Source organism: Pelecanus crispus, chromosome 8 (genome assembly GCF_030463565.1).
Source record: "Pelecanus crispus isolate bPelCri1 chromosome 8, bPelCri1.pri, whole genome shotgun sequence".
NCBI lineage: Eukaryota > Metazoa > Chordata > Aves > Pelecaniformes > Pelecanidae > Pelecanus > Pelecanus crispus.
The window spans coordinates 49004185-49027529 of NC_134650.1; the positions used below are offsets into that span (position 1 = coordinate 49004185).

At 43.3% G+C, this 23345-nt stretch overlaps 1 protein-coding gene across 1 annotated transcript in view; it reads left to right on the top strand.

The window, feature by feature from the left end:
• The window catches only part of PHLPP2 (PH domain and leucine rich repeat protein phosphatase 2), a 43006-nt gene extending 19725 nt beyond the window's left edge, over positions 1-23281 (top strand). Inside the window, exons 7-19 of the mRNA XM_075714868.1 lie at positions 2998-3144; positions 5697-5927; positions 6290-6492; positions 6990-7050; positions 7753-7848; positions 9781-9936; positions 10702-10902; positions 13529-13691; positions 14213-14343; positions 14754-14864; positions 15322-15510; positions 15645-15876; positions 17571-23281. Coding sequence (XP_075570983.1) covers positions 2998-3144; positions 5697-5927; positions 6290-6492; positions 6990-7050; positions 7753-7848; positions 9781-9936; positions 10702-10902; positions 13529-13691; positions 14213-14343; positions 14754-14864; positions 15322-15510; positions 15645-15876; positions 17571-18710 — 3061 coding nt within the window. The 3' untranslated portion in view covers positions 18711-23281. The remainder of the gene's footprint in view (positions 1-2997; positions 3145-5696; positions 5928-6289; positions 6493-6989; positions 7051-7752; positions 7849-9780; positions 9937-10701; positions 10903-13528; positions 13692-14212; positions 14344-14753; positions 14865-15321; positions 15511-15644; positions 15877-17570) is intronic.
• The last annotated feature ends 64 nt before the right edge of the window (positions 23282-23345 follow it).

The window sequence follows — 23345 nt, forward strand, 5'->3', positions numbered from 1 at the left end:
TTAAATGTTTTCTAACTGCTGAATTGTAATAGATTCTGTTATTGGAAAAGCTGCTTAAAATAATTCAAGATTTTGCTTTCTACTTCTCTCTTCAAATACATTGTATGATGTTGAAAACCGTATCAGAACTTAATTTTCTAAAATGCGGTATCCTTGGTTCACAGGATCAGCAAAGGGGCTTGAAATTTCTTTTGACCTTGCACGTAGTCAACAAGAGATCTGACATGTCAGAAACTCGACTCTTTTCCTGGCACTCACTATGTCTGATGAAGCTGAAATCCTCAAACAAACAAAAGCCATAAAAGAAGCCCTCGCTTCACACAATCTTGAATAAACAGGTAGCATTAGGTAGTCCACATAAGGCTGCTCATTGCCTTTTGAAAAGACTTTCTTTCTGAGGTTTTTAGGATGTTTATCAGGTCACAGCCCCAAATGAATAAACTTGCTCGCTTGCAGTAGTTGTTATCAGTGCCTAGAGACTGACAATTCCGAACAACAGAATTTTTTGCAATGATCAGATCTCTTTGAGGAAATCTTTGAAACTCTGGGAGTCTAATTAGCTATAACTATAATAATGGAACAGAAATAATTAACTGAAAGGGAAATGTTAAGCAAAGGAAATTAAATAACCCCACCTGTTTTGTTACGTCTCCTAGCTTATTTTTTATGTAACATACTGCCTTTCAAGTCTCTCCCTTTTCTGGAAAACTTTATGAAGTCTGATCTTCGTTGCTAAGTGTGTGTGCACACCTATGCATGTCTATCATCACCATTCTAGCTAGTTGATACAGAGTTGTACTGGGATGCTTTGGCAGCAGAGCAGGATGTTGTCTTAAATTGGTAATATTTCGGGCCAGCACCAGTTTGGGTTGCTGAAAGTGGGATGGTCACCCTATTTGAGGATTTGTGGCTGTGTTTCCATACCTCTTTGATGTAATCTCCATATGCCCTGTGAGAGCACAGACCAAAACTTGAGGAGCCATAATAATTTCAGGATCCTTATTCCTTATAATACATGGTTCATGTATACAGCTCGAATGAGAGTTGGGTTTGCGTTCCATTCCTACATCCCTACTGCTTGAGAATATTGGGGCAATAAGGAACAGAAGGGGAACTCAAAAGGCTGCTGAGTATTGTCGTCCCCATTGAATATGATAGTCTGCTTGAGGAGTCTCAGACCAAGCTGTGTCGTGTACCAGTTTCCCTCCAACTTTTGGAAACTTTTATGCCCCTTTTGTGTTTGCTTTGATATTGTTGCAGACGGATGAATTCTAAGAAGTGGTTATGCTGCTGCATTTAATGCCCTATCTCTTGGGGCAGCTTCTCACCACACTCTCCTAATGACAGAGAAAGAGCTGCTTGGTGTTAAGGACAGGTGCCATAGAAAAAGCCATTGCAGAACGCCAGAGAAAGCAGTTTCATTAAAGCGTTTTCTGGTTACAAAACCTGAGAACTATGATCTGTCCTAAATCTCTTAAAGTTGAACCAGTTAATGAGAAAGTTCAAATCTGTAGGTGTATCCTCATTGTTTCCTTCTTTTCCATTATTGTTGTAAGGTTCTGTGTGCAAGTTTCTGATTTTTGTATCGTTAGATCTTTGCATGATACAATATGTTCACTTTAGGAAGGCTATTACCATTACAGCATCTTTCTCTTTGGCTTTCAGTTGCATTACAAGAGAGTCTGTTTGTGGCTGCAGCAAACAAAATGCCTATGCCTTTATTTATATGACAGGGTGCTTTCTCAAAGCAAACAACCTATGTCCAAGTTTCAGATATGCTCCCTCTTTTAAAACACATACACACACAAAGATTGTAAAGCAAAATGGAGAAATATAATGCATAGTTCCTATGTGGATCATTCCAAGTATTCTGAATCTGAAAAAGGAGTTGCTATAAAGAAGAAAAAATTTCAAAACCTTTCAGTCTTAGACTTCAAGACATCTCAAGCTAGCAGTAACATTCTCCCTCAAGTTAATTAACCTTGGGTTTGTTACCTACATTAAAACATTTGCTTCAAGATAAGAGCTACTCACCATTGCCTGTCAAAAAGTGTGGCAGGTGGAGCAGATGAATGAACTATATGTTTCCAAGAAGTACTTCTGTGGTACATTACAGTAGATTCTCAATTGTCTCATAAAAATATGGTATTAATTTCCTCACTGAATTAATTTCTGATGGTTCCAGTTTGGGATGGGGAGGTTATTACTTGGGGAAAAATACTTATGTTTCCTGTAGAAAGAGGTAGGAACTCTTTGAGAAGAACCTCTTGCGTGTCACCCCAGCCCATGCTCAGTTTCTTCTGTTTGGACTTAGCACAGTGACAGAAGGAGCTGTAATAGGCAACCATCTGTTAAGCACAGGTGTGACTGTAGTGACTGTGAGGGCTGCATCAGTACTTGCGTGGCTGTACCTGTGGTACAGTCTGCCATGCAGGTGGCACTTCAGCCGTGGAATCTCTTCCAAGGACCTCTGGGTGCAGGTCCTGGGGCTTCTCAATGTGAAGTCAGCGCTTTCCTGGTTTTCCCTTTCACAGCTCTGCTAGGTCTTCTGTTGTGCCAAGCTTGCAAAGGGTATTGCCCTCTTCCGTTTTATTCTCAGAATAGTTCCAGTTAATGTTTTCAGCTCCTGTTTTCCCAAGCTGCATAATTGTAAACTGTTACTCTAAGTAATTCTTTGAAGGTACATTTTTTGAACTGAGTATTTTTAGTCTCCTTAATCTTAGTAACAGTCACTAGGAGGAAGCCTGTCAGGAGTCAGGGTAGAAGGTTGTTACCAGTTTCTGCAGTAAAACCATGGTATTTGATCACTTTCAGCGTTACCACCGAGATACAAAATATCAGTGACTTAAAACCAAATTTGTGCAGAAACTCCCATAATGAATTAGCTGACTGTATCGCCAGCGTACAAAGACTTAAAAATTCTTTATGACTGGTTTTATATGTTTTTGCTTTGAGAACCATGGTGGTTTGTGAATTAACTAGTATTCTTGCCAATAGGTTTTCTCAGTTGAAGAGCCTGAACTTGTCTCATAACAGACTGGGAGAGTTTCCCGTATCACTGTGCGAGATCTCGACTCTGACAGAGCTTAATATTTCCTGTAATGGACTTCATTACTTGCCAAGCCAGATTGGCAAACTGTTGAAGTGAGTATGTTCTTTTTATCTGTGGTCATAAACGTCCTTCGTGCTTCACCTGAGCACACCTGACATGAAGGTAATACTTAGGAAAGTGTGAGTGCTGGGGCAGCCTGTTCGGCCCATGAAGACTGAATGATGGATTTGAGTCCAGCAGAAGGTTGAGATCCAAGATGTCCAGTAATGTTTGGTTTTCCTTGAAAATGAAGATATCACAGTATGTTTATACGGTTGCCATTTTAAGTCACTGGTATATAGCAAGTTGTTATTCATCATTTGTGACTTCCTGCCTATTCTACTAGCTATGTGAAATATATTACTGTAAATCAGTTTTCTAATAGAGGAGATTAATGGATTTTGCCTATTTTGGAGTGGCCTAGGAAGACACGTAACAGTCGATTATGATGCCTAGAATTACAGACGCCACCTTGCTGAACTAGAGTAAATGCGAAGGCTTCTAAGCATATGAATTACTTAAAGTTGAATAAACTTGAAGCTTTTTATGTTCTCTGTGGGGTGTGTGTTTGGGGGAGTTGTTTTCTGGTTTTTATTCTACTTTGGGGTGACTTGTATGATTTCTTGTGCGTTTATGTCCAATTTTTATGCAAATTTGAATGCATCTCATTCTCTTTGCATCTGTTGCCATCTTGCATTACCTTGCCTGCTTTCTTGTTATTTCCTTCCTACATTCTCTTCTAAATTATTTTTAAACTACTACTATGGTGGTGCCTCATTGGTTAAACATAACTATTTTTATGTTTACATAAAAACAGTCAAGAGTTTCTAAAGGTCATGCTGTCAGGGCCATTTCCAGAAGCTGCAGATTAATACAGTGAAACATCTATGGAGATCAGCTAGGCTTTGTAAACTAGGGAAAAATATACATGCCTCTCAAATTCTGAGGCCTAGCCTGTGGACCGTATTTATACAAGCGAGAGCATGCTGGCTATATTGCTGCAGTATTCATAAATGTCTTTCACAAAAGGGATTGCAGTTTTCTTAACCGTATGCAAGTTTAAAGTATAAGGGTACCTTATAGGACCAAAGACAGTCTCAAGCGCAATTCCTTAATCACTACTATTAAAGCATTACAGCTGCTGATGTAGAAAAGATGAGGAAACATGATGCAGATGAAGCATTGTCTGAAGACAATTGTGTTGTTTCTCAGATAAGTTAATGCACATTTTTCTGCAGCTGCAGAGGTGTGTGACTTTCTGAATTTCTGTTTATTATTTGTATTTAATATTTTCAGTACTGATGCAGTTTCTATTAAAGTTTTGATTGATTGTATAAAACTTTTCTGTGGTAACTTCTCACAGAGGTCTAGTGATTTTTGTCAGCACTAGTATGTTTCGATAGCTTTCTACAGAATTGGTTGCTTTTTGTGTTAGAAAGATGATTTTAACATGGAAATACTTGGGCAACCCCCTCTGAAAATTTTGTCTTACAGTGTTTGCTGGAGTAAAAACCTTCTCCATTTTCCCCAGTAGCTACCCAGAATGCATAATAGTCTAAGCATAGGTAAACTTAATTGCAAGACTATTATTGCATTTGTTTAGATAAACATTGGTATTGAGCTATTGGTTCATTGTGGCCTGCTCTTCCTCCAGCTTATATCTTTAAAAAAGGAGTATCTGCAGCTACATTGGATGTAAGCAAGTCATTTCCAGAGTGATCTTTTAGCCGTATGCAAACTGTGAGGAAAAAGCTGTATGCAGGCTTACAGTTTTCAGAGGTTTACAACTTAGTTATGGGTCCAGTCATCTTCATGACCCCTTGAGCCCTTATTTATAAGAACTTTTCATGGCCCCAGATTGCATTTCTGCCACTGCTAAACACTGTTCAGAAAGTTCTTTGTTGGAACATAATCATAATGAGGGAATTGTATTTTGGGGGTTTGAGTCTCAAAAGCCATGCAAACTTTAAAACAATTCATCTTGCAACAGAAAGCTACCCTATTTTTTTCTGAGTGCCTGAAAGGACAACTAGAATGTAAAAATCTGTTACCAGCGTGTTAGTGTGGTAGGAATTGTGATTAAACTGTGCCGTAAGTGCCATAATAGCGATATGAGATTCCAGCAATTGGATGATGGTGCAGTTGATTTTTACTGTTTCTTATGAGACAGGTCTGTACTGTTACTGCTGTCGTTTCTGGTTTCAGTTTGTCATACGTCTTTTAAAGATTGTCCAGCATGCTAAGTGAGGAGTTCTTAATTTGTGGAAAACCAAGTGATTAAGTAAATATCTTTCATTTACAACATAAGTACTGATTTGTATTTTGCTTATGTTAATTTACAATCTTTAGCACAACTAGAAGTTTACCTCCAAAATAATTTAGGAACTATTTGGTATTGCATACATGCAGGTCCAAGCCTATTACATGCGTAATGAAAGTAGTTTGGTAATTTTATGTGTATAAGAATAAAATTAGCTGTTAGGTACCTGTAAAAAACAACCACGCTGAGACCAGCTAGCTGTACAAGGAAATTCACTGAAAATTATAAATGTGATGTTCACTACGTTTTGCTGAATTATTTTCTTTCTCTTTTTCGCTGCTGCAGTCTCCAGACCTTCTGGCTTGATGGCAATTTCCTCACATCCTTACCAGAAGAACTGGGAAGCCTGCAACAGCTCAGCTGTCTTGGGCTTTCCTTCAATAACTTCTGTGAACTGCCAGCAATTTGTGAGAAACTCATCATCTTAGACAAACTAGCCCTGGCAGGGAACTTGCTAGAGACCCTGGACCTTGCAGTGCTGAACCGTATGAGTCACATCAAAAGTGTGGACCTGAGGTAAGGGGGAGAGGAACTTGCATATGGATATAAACCAGATCGCTACTTTCCATTTACAGCAGAGAAGCTGTGTAACTTCTAGTACATTTTGCAGTAAACTAGGTGTAATTTTTTTCCTTTACTGTTTCTTTAGCTTTTAGGGAGTTCTGTTTCTGAGGGTGTACAGAATTCACTTAGAGAAACAAGGTTAACTGAGCAATGCCCGAAGCCACTGAATGTGACTCATTCCTCTAGTTTCCTCTTTTGATATGCTGTTACCGTGAGCTTTGGTAGCTCTTTCCTCTTATTTCTTCTCTCTTCTTACTGATGCCAGTGTTCAGTGTCCTATTTTCTGACTTGGTAACTTATCTCTGAGTGTTTAGGCTGAACAACCTGAAGAGAGCAGTAGCTGACACTCTGGAGGGGAACAAATCTGTGACTTACATGGATTTACGAGACAATCGGATGACAGATCTGGATCTGAGCTCCTTGGGCAGCCTGGAGCAGCTGCACTGCGAGCGGAATAAGCTGAAAGAGTTGACACTGAGTGGCTTCTCCCTTCGGGCCCTCTATGCCAACAGCAACTGTACGTCTCCTTGCCTTCTTCCTTCGAGCCCTGGAAACAAAGGAAAACAGCCCTTTGCCCTCACCCACACAAAAAACAGTACTTACACTGATGTTACAGTAGTGAGACTGTATGTGATGGCTCTTCTGGGGTCAGCTCCTAGGGATCACATATGTATGTATGTGCGCAGGCTGTGTAACAGGGGGAGGTTGTGGTGTTGAGTCACTGTCCAAGGAATTTGTCTTCCAGTAAGATCTTTTTGGGAGTCTGCAAATAAAAGTACAGTTCTCCCTTGTTCTGGTACCCCACATGGCAGATGGATAAGTGGGATAGTGAGAACCTGTAGTGCCGCATGGCAGGTGTATGAAGGTGAACTCTGTCTTGGGAAGGATGAGTAGAGACCTTGAGTATCCATAAAGTAAGACTATGAGTCTCATTTGCTAGCTAGTCTGTCTGCTTCTCTGTGCTGTTTTCCCTCTGAAGCTCTGCAGTCATGATTATTTGCTTTACTTCATCAGGTCTGACAGCTGTCAATATTTATCCGGTTCCTGGTCAACTGACATGTCTAGAACTCTCTCAGTAAGTGACTACGTACCACAGAATATAAAGCTTCCAGATGCCTTTGCTGTTTTCTGTAGAAATTTCCTCGAGCTTTTAAGCTTTTGAAAGAGTCGAGAGCAATTGAGGGAAGGCACTCCATCTTAACAATAGAACTGGGAAGCCCAGCACTGAAGAATGCGTATGACCTGTCTAGGTGACTGGCTGTTCTTCAGCTGTAGGCCGTAATCAGCAAAAAAAGCCAAGCAGGGACCACTGAACTTGTGGCAGCTTACTGGGCTGAATGGTGCGAATCTGTGGAGCAAACATTTAGCTGCCAGCGATCTCTGCTCTTGGCTTCGTTGCCTATGTCTGCCCTTGGAGTGGCATTGTGAGACCTGTAAGAGAGGATGCCCAGAGGACCTGATCACCTTTTGCTTCATTTCTGGGTTGAAGTGTGATAGCAGGATAGTGTAGCGTGGCCTGTTCTGCTGATGTCAGTGCTGTAAACAAACAGCCTTATCATCAGAGCCTTGCATCAGTACTTTCTAGCAATCATGCACCAGCTCAGTTTGCATTACACAGCTGGCCATGAAATAAATTCCACGTGACTAGCTCAGTTACTGTTGTTCATTTTCTGCCTATTGTTTTTGGTTTGGCTGTCACTAATGTCATGCAGCATTCAAACAGGGTATGTTCCATATGGAGTGCTGGTATCTAGCTTTTCCCCCTTGCTTTTCTCAGCAATCAACTGCAGTGTGTCCCAGACTGGGCCTGTGAAGCAAAGAAACTGGAAGTTTTGGATGTGAGCTACAACCTCCTTGTGGAGCTTCCATCGAGGTCAGCAAACCTTCTTCTTATACAGAGCTCAGCTTTCTTCTATGGTGAGCTGACTGGGGAGAGAGAAGCAGTGTTATGCCAGTTGCTTTATTCCTTGTTGTGCAGAGATACAATCCACTTCCTTTCTCTGTACAGCATCAAAAATACTCTGTATTCAAATGTTGGGAAGAACTGACTTCCAAATCAGCTTCTTGAATAACAGGGGCCAGGTAATTTCAGCCTATGTTTCGGGCTTCTACTGCAGCTGTTTGCACCTGAAGTAGAACACACTGCTATGATGTATCTGTGTTACCATAGTGTCTGTGAACACAGGTCATAGCTGAGGCCCTGATATGCCTTGCATTGCCCTGCAGAGATTTCATGTTACCTTTCATAGGGAGGTATCACAGAGATACGATATCACTGATCTCAAAGGTAGCTTTCACAACACATCATCAGCCAACTCCTTTCTCCCTGTTTCCATTTCAGTTTCTGCAGAAACGTGGTAAAGGGGAGCCAAGAACTAATATAATTTTGCAGATATTTAGAATGACTTCTCCAAGGTACCAGGGATATCATGGGAAGAAGCAAAGCATGAATGTTCTTAGCCTGACAAGTGTGTTTGGTGGGGGTATGATTATAATGAATGGCACACAGTGTCTAGGGTAAGCTGTACTGAAATTGAACGCAAGGGTGGATTACAGTGAAGAAATGCAGAGAGCAGGTTGAAGCAGTTAAAGCAGCAGGCATAGGAAGTGATCTTAGCAGTGACATTCTAATGGTTGTCAGAGAGAAGACTCTATACAAAACTATAGACTATATAAGACTATATACAAAAGCAAGAAAAGGATGTAACAAGGATGCGATAATGAGAACTTAGACAAGTATTTTAGCCATGCTAATGGATGAAAAAGACCAAATTTTAAGTATGTTACGCAAAAAGAAGCTGCAGAATTCAGACACAGAAATACACGTTCTAAAAAGCAATTTAAGCATTTTTAAAGATTCCGAAGTGCTGGAATTTAATGTAGCCATTGGGGGTCTCTTCCAGTATGTGTTTGTCATCAACACTGTAAGTATGTCTTGTGTAAAATTGTCTTTTACACTTGGTGATCCGAAAACAGAATTGTATCAAAGTGGTGCACGACAGTTTTGAGTGGAGATACCCAAGCCAGTTCTGGATGAGTCAGCTTGAATAAGGAAATTGTTGTAGCTGCATTTGAATGGCTTTTTTTTTCCCAGTATAATTAGCTTTGAGAAGCCACAGCATTCAGAAGGAAACTGAATTAATTGGCCCTCATGGAGTAGAGCACTAATGCAGCTTTAGCATCTCATGCTTCAAAGCTGTTCTGTACAGGGCTCTCAGAATATAGTCCCAAATTATCACCTCACCCAAATGGACAGGGTGGTTCTAGGCTATGTCCAGATGTGTGCAGATACCCTTTCTCAAAATTCCTGCAAGCAATTCTCTGCAGTTTGTGGGGATAGAGGCCTTTTTCTTCAATAAACACTCAATTCTGGAGAATGTGACAACAGCCTCAGAAGTAATACAGGAGTGCTAAGCAGCCTGTTAAAGCTCTGAATTTAAATTGGCCCAGGGGGAGCGCTTCTTTCTGCGTACAAGTGAAAACAGGCATTTCAATCTATCCTTTGTGACTTCTCTTTTTTTGTCTGCCTGAGAGAATGCTAGGCATATGCACACAGACTGACTCATATCACAAGTTACAGCTCTGCAGTAGCATAGAGGAAAATGTAGATACACTTCCAAGCATTCAGAGTGACTGAAGCACCTTACCATGTGTGTTTTTCTGCTTTGTCATTGTTTACATTTTATGGATCAGTGTATTTTAATTTTTCTTTGCTGTACAGTGAAATTATAACCGATTAAATACTACCTTTTCTCACTGTGTGGATGTGAACCAAGCTGATACAGAAAACCCTGTGTCTTTCTAGGATCCTCAGCAGTTTGAGCCTTCGGAAGTTGATGGTGGGGCACAATCATCTGCAGAGCCTTCCACCTCTTCTAGAGCACATTCCACTGGAGGTGCTGGACCTTCAGCACAACCTGTTGACTAAACTCCCGGAGACGCTCTTTGTCAAGGCTCTGAAGTGAGTGGCAGTAACGGGCATCTTTTGCCTGCATTAACCTTTGGAGCTGTAAAGGCCAATAGTGGCATCTGCGTGACTGTCCTTGCAAGGTGCCATTTGCATAAAAGATAATGAGGCATATGCTTTATGAGGAGGCAATTCAGGTGCCATGAGGGAAGTGATCAAGCTGATTTGAGGGAATGAGTCCATGTTACTGTTTAATTAGAGGAAAACAGAGTCTCGCCTAGCCCAACAGCCAACTGAAGAATTAGCTTCAGTTGCAACTGTTTCGAAGTTCATGTTACTGCCTGAAGAGCTTTGTCTTTGAAAGTAGTGCATAAATTTAGGTGCAAAGGAAAGAAGCGATACAGATTTTCAGATATTACAGCAGAAAGTACATCAGGTCATTGGAGAACAGTGGGAGACACCCTTACAAATAAACAACCCTTCATAACTGTCTATTCAGACATGAGTCAGCACTTCTTTTAAAGACTCTGAGTAAGGCTTTATGTAGTCTGCTTCGACCAGTATTACCCACCCCTTCCACAGGCTCTTCAGTACTCACTGTTTACTGTAAAATGCTGTGTGCATCCGCAGTGCTATATAGCTAATGTCATTAGTAGACTCATAAATCTTGATGTGATTAGGGATGTTAAACTGTGTTGTCTGGCCTCCTGTCTAATGCTGTTGCTCTGTCCACACTGGCATTGGTATAGCTCCTTTTCCTGCTTTTAATGGAGTGGTTTAGATGATGTGAAGTCTGATTTTTGCACTTGCTATGGTTAGCCTCAGGTACCTGAATGCATCTGCAAACAGCCTGGAGTCCTTGCCCTCTGCATGTACAGGGGAGGAGAGTCTGAGCATGCTGCAGCTGCTTTACTTGACCAATAATAACCTCACAGATCAATGCATCCCTGTCTTGGTGGGACACCCGAGCCTACGGATCCTGCATCTGGCAAACAACAACCTACAGACTTTCCCCGCAAGGTAAATAAGTAAGGCTGGTGGGCAAGATGGTGCTCACCACGAGGATGTTGCCCGCCTTACTGCGATTGTACGTGAATCACTGTCAAAGCAAGATGCTCTCCCTGTGGCCTGATGACAAAAGTCTGCCATTCCTACACACGCGCTGAGGAATAGCATGTTAAGGGGAGTTGGCACAGGGTACTGTTGGCTGCAGTGGTTCCTGGCCTCCTCCTTGTGGTGGATGTGTGTGGCGGGGTGAGGACAGTATTTCTTCGCAACTTCAATGCTACTGGCATGCAGCTTGCTGTGCTGCGTTTTTTCACTTTGAGGGTCTTCTGGCAAGACTGAAATCAGACTTGTCTGAATTAATGCCCAATATAATTTCATCCATTAATTCATGTACCAGGCTTACGATTTGGAGTTGAAATAGAGATAAATCTATGCTTAGTGTAGAAACTCAAAAGAGGCTGGAGACTCCCATATGTTCCTACTAAGTTATTCCAGATGCTCTCAGTTATATAACCTGCATCTTATTTTTCAGTGAGAATTAGTTATCTGATTCTTTTTAGCAGTATATCGCTCTGTCTTTCAAGTATGAAAACTACATAGTATCAGATACTTTTTTGTGGCACAGTTGATTGGAAAGGAATGTGATCCAGAGGGACCTTGACAGGCTTGAGGAGTGGGTCCAGGTGAACCTCGTGAGGCTCAGTGAGGCCAAGTGCAAGCTCCTGAACCCGAGTCAGGGCAATTCCCGATATCAATACAGCCTGGAGGATGAATGGATTGAGAGCAGCCCTGCAGAGAAGGACTTGGGGATACTGGTGTGTGAAAAATTGCACATGAGCTGGCAACATGCACTTGCAGCCCAGAAAGCCAACCGTATCCCCTGGGCCACATCAGAAGCAGCGTGGCCAGCCAGGTGGAGGGAGGGGATTCTCCCCCTCTACTCCACTCTCATGAGGCCCCACCTAGAGCACCGCACCTCGCTCCGGGGTCCCCAGTAGGAGAGAGGTGGACCTGTTAGAGTGGGTCCAGAGGAGGGCCACGGAAATGGTCAGGTGGCTGGAACACCTCTCCTATGAAGAAAGGCTGAGAGAGTTGGGGTTGTTCAGCCTGGAGAAGAGAAGGCTTCGGGAAGACCTCCTTGCAGCATTTCAGTATATAAAGGGGCCTTATAAGAAAGGCCCACAGAGGCATTTTGCCAAGGCCTGGAGTGACAGGAGAAGGGGGAATGGTTTTAAACTGAAAGAGGATAGGTTTAGATTGGACATAAGGAAGAAATGGTGTTTACGATGAGGGTGGCGAGGTGCTGGCACAGGTGGCCCAGAGAAGCTGTGGATGCCCCATCCTTGGAAGTGTTCAAGGTCAGGTTGGACGGGGCTTTGAGCAACCTGATCTAATGAAAGGTGGCCCTGCCTAAGGCAGGGGGTTGGACTGGATGATCTTTAAAGGTCCCTTCCAACCCAAACCATCCTGTGATTCTATGATTTTCCAAGCATAGCTTAAGAACACTTCAGCTGTTTATGCATAATGATAAATACACTCAGCCTTTTTAGTTTCTTAGTATGTGGGGAGGGGTTCCTCTGAACCCTTTCAAAATTCTCAATGCTTTTGTCACTATGTAGGCAGCAGAACTTGGACACTGCTCTACTGAAAATCATAAGCAGATAATGTTGGTTGCGAGCATCTATTTGAGTATCCTTCTGGTGATATCTTTATACACTGTTCTGGTCTGAGTACCTGTTCATCTGACTGAAGCCTTTTTCAGAGCCGTGCCTCTGAGGATTGTTTCCTCTCTAATTGTGACTTGTACGAGTTCCTATGCGCATAATGTTACTTAGCTAATTTAAATCACGTGCTCTTAAGGTAAGTTCATGTTACCAAATAGTTCATATAACTATATGTTGAAACTGAGATTCCACCATATTTTTTATCTGCAAATTTTACTAGGTATAATTTGGTGAGTAAGTATGTATTTTTCTTACTAATCACTGATCTATTGACTGTCACTGAATCAAAAGTGCCTCCCCACAGAATGCTACTAGAAGGACTTCATTATTACTTTTCAGTATCTTCCGCAATCCAGTTTTGGGGTATCAAATATATTTTCTTTGGAATATAGTAGAGAGCTAGTGCTATACTGGTAGACTTCTGTGTCAGCTTATGTGTAGTCTCATAAAAAACAGCAAATTCTGTTACATTAGCACAAAAAAAAAACTAAGTGGTTTTTTTTTATTAATTATGTCAGCACAATTAACTTGACATTGATTGCATCTGTGCAAGCTTTGTCATGATTCTTCCTGGTACTGGTCAGGCTAAACAACCACTTTCATGTAAATCTGTTTATTCTTACAGAGTATACTGACACAGCTTAGCTTTTTTTGCCAGTTTTAAAATTAAGGCACTACTGTCTTCTGCTTTAGTGCTTTAGAAGTCAGGGTGAAGGGATCTGTCTTTTGTATAAATCCAAGCCAAGCTTGGGGACCCTGAGCTCTTGTTAGAGCATCTCTTAGGACTCTTGGTTGCCTATCAATAAATTAGAAATGTAGCTCAAAGGGCAGTGTCTATGGGTACCTTATCTACAGATTCAGAAAGTGACAAGTTCTTGCCTGTAAGATGTGGTATTCTTTTGTTTCCCTTTCAGCAAACTCAGTAAACTGGAGCACTTGGAAGAGCTGAATCTGAGTGGCAACAAACTGAAAACAATTCCCACAACAGTGGCCAACTGCAAGCTACTTCATACACTTATTGCGCACTCTAATGAAATCAGTATCTTTCCAGAGATCCTGCATTTGCCCCGTATTCAGGTATTCTTATGGAGAAGGTAAAGAGGTATCCGGGGAAAGTCTGGGTTGGAGAATGAAGAGTAACTGCTAGGAGAGGAACTGAGACCCCAGCATTTTGCTTGATCTACCTGAGAAGAAAGCACAGAATATGCATTCTAGATCTGTCGCCCTTCAGAGCTGATCAAAGATGACTCATCTTTCATTCATCTTTACCATCTGTCTCTGACTTGGTGTATTTCTGGTTTACCATTTGAGACAATAGGGAGTGTTACATAGCTAGGCAGGTTTGTATATATAGGCCTTCTATTATCTTTAGTGTGACCTATTCTTTCAGTATTGGAGTCCTGGCTGTTGCAGGTTGTAAGTATTTGCTGCTTATAAATAGTTCTTCTACTGATAGGTCAGACCCATTTTCATGATCTGTTTATGGGATACAATCAGTAGTGGGGTCATGCGATGTTTGAAAGGAGCACTGAAGAAACTGATCACACGAGAGAACAGAGAATATTTTCTTTGTCATTGTGCTTTTTTTGATACTGCAGTTTGTGGACTTGAGCTGCAATGAGTTAACCGAAATCCTAATCCCTGAGGCACTGCCAGGTGCCTTGCAAGAGTTGGACCTGAGTGGAAACACAAACCTGGTGCTAGAACACAAGACACTGGACATCTTCAGGTGAGGCATGGAGATGCAAACCCCGTAGTGACCTGCACAGGGAAGGGTAACCCTTCCCAGGAGGGGAAATGGGATAGTAAAGCGTGTATCACAGCACTGCATAATGTTATAATGTTCCCTGCTTGAGGCAGCTGAAGCTTTCTGTCTTGTAGGAAGGGGAAAGTCTGGGTCCAAATCGTCAGAGCAAGCAAATCATTTCTCAGGTCGTATGAAGTCCTCCCAGCTGTCTCTGGCGTAAGCTGTCTCTGGCATAAGACATCTCCAGGAGGCCAAGACCTTAAACTCCTCTCCTTGGTGCAGTTCTTTCCATAGGGTGCGGTCTAAAAGTCTTAGACTGGACAAGGTCCTTTGGCCACAAGCTGTTCGGCGGGGTCTAGGAGAGAATGACTTCTGTTCTTCTCTCTCTGTAGTCACATTACCACACTGAAGATTGATGCTAAACCCTCCCTCACGGCAGATTTGGCACTCACTTCTACCTTCTGGAGTCATGGAGTAGCTGAGATGGCAGGCCAAAGAAATAAGTGAGTATTGTGGTCTGCTGGATGCTGACACTTTGTCTTCTCAGGGTGCTAGGTGGAGTGCACTGCTAAGCACCCAAACAGACTTGTTTTGCTCAAGAGCTCATCCGTCCCTCTGTCTCTCCGGATCTCTTGCTAAGTCTTGGTAACTCAAGCCTCCGCATTGTCCTTTCCCTCAGTTTTCATGCATATCCTGGGATGCTTGGACTTTGCTTCCCACCCTCGCAGAGATGCTTTTTCTTTCTCTTGCCAGCTGTGCCCATTGCCCTCTCCTGAGCATGGTCAGGGAGTTCCAATAATAAACTGCAGCTGTACATCTCATGGGGCAGTGACTGTAGGGACAGTGGCTTTGCTGCTCTGTGAGAACAGCACTCACGGCAAGGTGCCTGATGGCTGTGGTTTTGGGGACCATATAATCTTTTGAGACATACTAACTTTGCTTGTATGCTTTTTCTCACAGGCTGTGTGTGTCATCCCTGGCACTGGGGAACTTTGCAGAGGGGGTGGAGGCTGTGTATGGCATGTTTGATGGTGACAAGAACGAGGAGCTGCCACGCTTGCTGCAGTGTACCATGGCCGATGTGCTCCTGGAGGAGGTACAGCAGTCAGACACCATGTTCATGTCCAACACCTTCTTGGTCTCCCACAGGTAGGACAGTGAGCAAGCTGGTCCGGGTGGGACCTGCATAGGTATATCACTTAATGTGTTAGATGGGGTGAGGCAGCCTTCCAGAATGCATGTCACCGGAGTCTGGAGCCTTCCTACACCTTCTCCTCCAACAGGAAGCTGGGCATGGCTGGGCAGAAGCTGGGTTGCTCTGCTGTCCTTTGCTATATTCATCATGATGTGGCTGATCCAGCCAGCAACTTTTCTCTGACGGTGGCCAATGTGGGGACATGCCAAGCCATTCTGTGCCGAAGTGGAAAACCACTGCCTCTCTGCAAAGTCTTCAGCCTTGAACAATGTTCAGAAGAAGCCAAGAGAGTCAAGGAGCAAAAAGCCATTATAACAGAGGTTGGTTTGGACCCTCTTCACTTCAGCTTCCACCCTCCTGTAAAAGCTTGGTACAAATATATGAGCTCTGCTGCCTGCACAATACTACAGGGGAGAGGATGGCATGAAGGTGTTTGAGTGACTTGTCTGTTGTTTCCTGCTCTGCTTCTCTTGCCTATTAGCTGTTCAGAATGGCATGTTCCTAAAACACCCATTATGACCTGAGAATTACAGGTGCAGGATGCCAAGGATGGCTTGGGGAGAGAGGGAGGAAAGAAAATAGGTGCGGAGCTAACGGAGCGGAGGTCCATAGTACTGTACATGACTTGGGTGAGTGTGGAGAGGAGGCACTGAAGAACAGAGCGGGTCCTGGGAAGTCATCTTGTCTCAAAACCCACAAAATATCTTTCATGTTTCTTGAAAAGTATGACTCAAGTTACCTCTCTTTGGATTTCTTCCATGTTTTACTCAGTGAAGGTACAGGATTAGTGGCCCTTGAGATATGCAGAACGTGGATATAAAGTATATTACAGGTAAAAATTTTAACACAAAAAAGAAATGTTCATTAGTTTTATGCAAAAGTGTTAAAATGATTTCTGGAGAACTCTTTAAAGGTTAACTTTCTAAAAACTTGGAAATAACAGGGAAGTTCCAAAGAACTGGAAAAAACGTCATCGGTGAAGATGTGAGAAATCAATGCCAGTTGTATTAGTTTTATGCTCAGCGGGTCTTTTAAAAAGTATCAGGTGGTTTGATAAAAGTGTTTCTGCCAGGGATAATCTGTTAACATGTTATAGCTCTGCAAGGTGCTATATTCCGTAGCACTCTGACTAAAAATAACTGTGGAATCAATTAGCACGTTAAATGGTTCAAAAAATGGTTTATGAACGGATTCTGAAAAATAAAAGTGAAATCATGGTCTAAGGAGACTTCCCTGCATGTGTCCTCTGCTGGTTTTTAATACTTAGCAGCAGCAGCGACAACATTTAACACCCAGAGGATACAGGAATTAAGAATACTGAAATTAAATTCAAAACACTAGGGAAGCTGTGTACTCTGTATGCACTGACTCGGAAAAGGGACCGAGGGCTGTGGGCAATTTTCTGTCCAGGAGACTAGTGCCAGGTTGGCCAGGGGACTGTCTAGCAGGAACAGGAAGGAGGTAATACCTCCAGGTTACAGCAGTAGTGTGAAATACCTACTTGTTCTTTTTTTCCTCAGGATGCAGTATCCACACTTCAGAATGCAGTTATATGTTAATAAAGAGGGAAATAGTTCAGAAAATACACAGAAATCATTTAACGTCTGGATAATCTGCCTTGCAATGAGAAAGTAAAAAGTCACTATCTTGCTCTTCCTGAAAAAATAAGTTTAATGTAGGACTCATGAGTTTGATTCTCTGATCAATGTGGTGCAGGTAGTCTAGCTGCACATTTCAGAATAGGTTGCTACAATTCTTCAAAATGTGGCAATAGGTCTTGTGGGATAAAAGTGTGTTATTGCCAGCATGGGTGATGGGCAATTACTATACCTGATGATCAGGTACAGTGGATGCCTGTGCTGTTGTACCTGGGCCTAGATCCCTTTCTCCTATACTGTAGCTGTGCACTGGCATTTCTCAAGGCTCCAAACCAGTATATGGGCAGGGGAAAGACTGCTCTCCAAATGATCTAATAGCAGATCTAACGCTACTGCCTTGTTTGTCTTGTCTGCAGGACAATAAGGTCAATGGTGTGACTTGCTGTACTCGGATGCTGGGCTGCACGTACTTGCATCCTTGGATCCTGCCAAAACCACATGTCAATTCCTTTCCACTAACTGTACAAGATGAGCTGCTACTTCTAGGGAACAAAGCTCTCTGGGAACACCTTTCTTACACAGAGGCTGTTTCAGCTGTGCGCCACCTACATGACCCGCTAGCTGCTGCGAAAAAACTCTGCACTTTAGCCCAAAGCTACGGTTGCCAAGACAACGTAGGTGCAATGGTGGTGTGTCTGAACATCAGTGAGGACAACTGCACATGTGAGATGCATGGCCTCACTCTGCCAGGTCCTGGGGGATTTAGTTCCACCACCACCAAGCTAGCAACACCTTCATCTAGCAGTGGAATTGCTTCAGAGTTCAGCAGTGAACTCTCTGCTTCTGAGGTTAGCAGTGAGGTGGGCTCTACTGCTTCAGATGAACACAATGCTGTTGGTCTTGATGGCAGTTTGCTACCACGACAGGAGCGACGCTGCAGCCTACATCCTGTGCCCCCCTCGAGCATCTTTCAGCGCCAACCTTCCAGTGCCACCTTCTCTAGCAACCAGTCTGACAATGGTCTGGATAGCGATGATGAGCAGCCTGTGGAAGGTGTGATGACAAATGGCAGTAAAGTGGAGGTAGAGGTGGACATCCACTGCTGTAGAGGAAAGGGCCTGGAGTTTGAAACTCCTGCTGCAGAGTACAGCTCCTCTGCGCCAGGGCCAGAGGATGACTCTGGGCTTGTCCTCATCATTCGGAGACAGAACAGTGTAAACAGCAACACTGTGCAAAGAGGGGTCAAGGAAAAGTGTGAACTGCAAAAATCTCTTTCCACATGCTGTCTATATGGAAAGAAGCTTTCCAATGGCTCCATAGTGCCCTTGGAGGAGAGCCTCAACCTCATTGAAGTAGCCACAGAGGCACCCAAGAAGAAGACAGGCTATTTTGCTGCTCCATCCCAGATGGAGCCAGAGGATCAATTTGTGGTGCCACCTGATCTGGAGGAGGAAGTGAAGGAACAAATGAAGCAGCACCAGGACAATGGAGCAGATCAGGAAAAGAAAGAGGAACATGCAGGAGCTCTGCCAGAGGAGTTTGACACAGCTTTGTAACCCTACAACTACTGCTCCCACATTGTCTGTCCCAGGAAGCTCTGACCCATAAGGGCTATCTTGCCCTCCAAGGCAAGCTGGGATCTGCAAGGAGTACAGGCATCTGCTGCTTCCTTAATGGAGCTGAGGAAGAATTGGGAGTACTAAGGTCTGGGCTGTCCACTTTTCCCTGTAGAGTCTCAGTTGTTCTATGAGCACTCAGACCAGCAGCTGAGCTCTGTGTTAAGGACTGTCTGGAAATTGTGCAAGCACTAAGAAGAAGGCAGGTGTTCCAACACCTGCCTGTAACTCCTTGAATCCTGAGGTTCTGCCAGCTCTGCAGGAAAGGGGCTGGCATATGTGTGGGGGGTGAAGAGGCTGCTGAGGGGGCAGTGTTCAGTGTTTGGAGTCCTGTGAATATTTCTGATGCAGCCCCCACCCCCTGCCCAGCACCTGACTTTGTTATTCCTTGAAAGAATACAGCCAGTTGCAATGAAGCTGACCCAAGAATGGTTTCCTACGTTAATTGCAAGCACTTTTATTGATTGCACTTAAGCTGTTCTGCTCCCCTTCAGCACAGCACTTTATTATTTAGGGTTAGGGGAGAGAGCACTCCACAGCAGATGTGCTGGGGGATTTTCCCAATGGATATTGTTAGGGTAGTGGAGGACTCAGGGTACCAGTGTTCTGATGAGCACTGGTGCAAGGTAGGGCGAGGGTTATGATGGGATCAGCCTATGCAGGATGAGAAAAGACACAGCTGAATGATAAGCAGGTCCATACTGATGCATTTTACATGGAGCATAGGAAAGATCAGCTCTGGACTGATTGATTAAGGTAATGTGTAGAGCTAGTGCTTCTGGCTGCAGAGCACAGACCCAGCTCAGCAGCAACTTGGCCACCTCCGTCGTGGATGCTTCACAGTGCAGGCTTCCTGTATCCAGAAGACATGGGATGAAACCCAGCGCTCATGCTTGGTTCGTTGAGGTACTCAGTCTAAGAGGAAACCAAGCTGTAAGCAGTGGTGCGCCGCTCTAAGGCTAGTGAGCAGTAGGGCTGCCCTTCATATGCTGGGGAAGCATTCAGTGCTCTGTTCCACCAACATGAACCTCTGCACTGTCAGCTACAGCATCTTTGCTTGTTTCTGAAACAGGAGTCATATTCCAAATCCACAGCAACCTGCATTTCATGGTACGTGCCCAATTTGGCCACAAACAAGGTGAAAGCATACTTGTTTCTGCTTAGTTTTCAATGCAAAAGGAAAAATGGAACTTTTCACCTTAATAACATCTTTATCAGCACAGAAAACATGTTTAAAACAGTCCCACTAATGGTGTATTAGCCAGTCTGCACTCGGCAGATGCACTGTGTTTCCATTAGGATTTTTGGTGCAGGGTGTAAGTTGGCTGCTTACATTGTCATCTTGTGTAAGGGTTGTGAAGAGACCACTGCCCCTGTAGTGTGCAGATCTGTCTTCCTTAGCTGGCAGAGAGCTGGACAGCAACTGCCCCGGTCATGTCAGTGGTGCAATAATCCTGACTGTATTGTGGGCTAGTGCCTTTTCTTCTTAATTAATTATATTTATGAAGAAAACTTGAAAGTGTCTTCTCAAGAGCTCCGAGGGGCTTGAGTTGTGTATTTTTGGATCAAATTCAGGCCTTGCTCAGAAGGAAATATTGTGCAGACTACTTGTGGGATTCTGTCAATCCAGATCTTTTGACAAAATCTGAGTTTTACTGAGATTTCAAAGCACCTGGAATTTCTTCTCACTAGGAAAAAAATGTATTTTTACCATGCATGAGAGCGCAACATTTTAGGCTATACCTTGTGCTAATTACAGTGTAATCATGAAACAACTCAACTTTTTCCAAAGTTTAAACTCTCACAAATTTTGGCTGTTTAAATGCCTGCTTCATTTGGAAATTGAGAGAAAAGCTAATTCTTCGAATCACAGAAACAGCAGCATTTGAATCCCTTAGGCAGAGAAACAACAGCAGAAAAGATTCAAAAACTAAACCCCAAACATCTTTCTTGTTCTCTTTGTATAAGTATGCAGAAAAGGTTCATGCCAATGTATTTGACTGTAACTTTTAATTCTGTCACTGGTGATAATTTTACCAAATACCTGTGGCCAGCCCAACACGTTCTGATACCTGACAGGGCTGCAAAGCAGCCTCTGTTCAGTATGGGACTGATGCAGATATACACTCTTCTTTCTGAATAAGACTGTGACAAACCTTGCACTAGGAGGGTGGCAGATGTTAATGCAAATCAGGTCTCTATTTCTTGCACTGATGAGGAAAATCAGTGTGTCCTTGCCAGTTGGCATTGCCACAGGGAGTTAGTCATGAATGGCTCTCCCTAGCTCAGTGGGGAAGGACTAGGTAAAATAGAGCTCTGCAATGGAGCATGCAGATTTCTGAGCTGCTCCTCTTCAGGGTGGTGGCAGAATGGAATGCAAGGGATTCCTACTTAACATTTTTCTCCAGTGCTGTTTCTGTTTTTGAAGCAGAGAGGGAGATTCATACAGCCAGCTCCTATTTTCTATGGGTGTGAACTGTCATGGCAGAATATGGCTTGTTCTCTTACACTAGGTAGAGTCCACAGCTTTCTCTGCTTAAGCTGATCTTATGAACTGTTGTCTTACCCTGGGCAGCACAGCCTGAGTGCTTCCCTCCACCACCACCACTTTTTGTTTTCTTGGCTCCCTAGAGACAGCAAGCTTCTCCTTTGTCTTCCTCACCTTACTTATTACCACCACCTTAGATTAAAAGCTACCTGGGAGCACTGCTATAGGTGGAACAGGTATGTATGGGCAAGTCTAGTGAAGGGCTCAAAGCAGGGGATAGAAAGTGTTTTCCCAGTTCTCTTCCTATTCTCCTCCAGTATCTTTCCTGATTTTTGTATGCGGTTCTTGCACAGATACATCATCTCCACAGAGCCACATCACTAGGAATGTCCCATTCGTTAACAGACTTGCTATTAGAGAGAAGTTCTCAGCGTGGGGTCATCAGGCTGTTCTGTCCCTGCTGAGCAATGCCAGACCTGCCATGCTCCATGCAGCCACAATCAAGTTGGGCTGGTGAGTTGGTATGTCCATCTCTTCAGTAATTCTGGCTCTGCTGAGGAGCGTGCTCCCCGAGAACAGGTACTCTGAAGGCACTGACCTGTCTGTCCTCTCCTGTCCAGAAAGGCTTCCACAAAAGGAGCCCATAAAGGTTATATTCAGTGATGAGTAGTTGGGGCCCAAATATTAAGGATAAGGGATAGCCTCTAAGTTGCTCCCAGCACCAGGAACAGGCCTGGCGGAGGCAGCGCCAGATTGCTGGGACCTCATCAGAATCCTCAACTAGATGGGAGGGTAAAATCCTGTTCCAAGGAAGAGCAAGTGTTTCCCTTTCTCGGGGACAGGCTGCTGTGACACCTGAAATCCTTTTAGTACACAGGACATTCAGCCACACCTACGGCCCTTGGACTTCAGGAGTTTCTGCGCTCCTTCCAGATGGTGATGGCTTTCACGTCACTTGCCAAAGGCCACCTTCAGGCACTAGGCTCATCTCTTCGGTTTTGTGCAGTCACTGTCTGCTGTTCCATTGCTGTCTGAAGACTCAAGTGTATTTTTTTCCCTCTTCTTTTCACATTTTAAAATGTTACCTTTTTTTTAACTTGGCTCATACGACCCAGTGCATGTTAAAGAAATATTGCAGTGCACCATTTATTTAATAATCTTTTTTTCATGGTTTTTATTTTAAAAAGGAGAATATTTTCTGTATCCCACTCTAGCATGCACCTATAATAATCCCTGTTTTTATTGTGTATGGGAGTAGATTGTCCAATGAATGCACCTTCAGCACTGTGGCCTATGTTTTGTATTGCTTTGGAGAGGCAAATAACGTAAGATTGCTGGAAAACACTATTCCATTGATTCTTTATTCAGATGTATAGAGCAGTCCAGGAAGGAAGAATATTTTTGCATCAACTTTTCAGCTGACTTTAGCAATAAAGATTTTTACTTTCATCTAACTATATATTCTGATTCTGTTACTGCGCTGGTGGGAATTTGTGCAATATCCCAGTCAAACATAGTTGTGGCTAGCTGTAGCTGTGCTATAGGGTCTCCTTTCTCGAGCTCTGTGTGCTACTTTGCTCATCAGCCTTCCATACAAAAGCTGTTTGCAGAACACTGTGAGGGTAGGATTCATAATACCAGTTATTAGGCCAGCTTTCTGTATCCTGCCAGAGAAATCCTGCCCTGTGAACTTGCTCAAAATGGTACTGTGTGGCTCTCTAGAAGTAGCTGCAGCAAGCAGGAAATACAGAATCATTAAAAGAAGTAGGACCGCAGTGGACTGTCCACATAAATCCCTGCACTGAAACACTCAATGCATCTAGCTGCTAAAAGGGAGGAGAAATCAAACAAACCCCAGAGTACCTGGTGTGTTCCTATTTAGCATTTGGTTTACTTTTGTATTTCTAGTTCCAACAGTGTTCCATGGTTTGGTAATTGTGAAGATTTAGTCACTGGTGCTAGTGAAACTGGAGATATATCCAAGACAAAGCATGTTTCTGGTATGTTTAGTTTGGTGTTTGGGTTTTTGGTACTATGGGCAGAACTGGTCTGTGAGACCAGTGGTGTGGTTCCATCTTCATATGGAC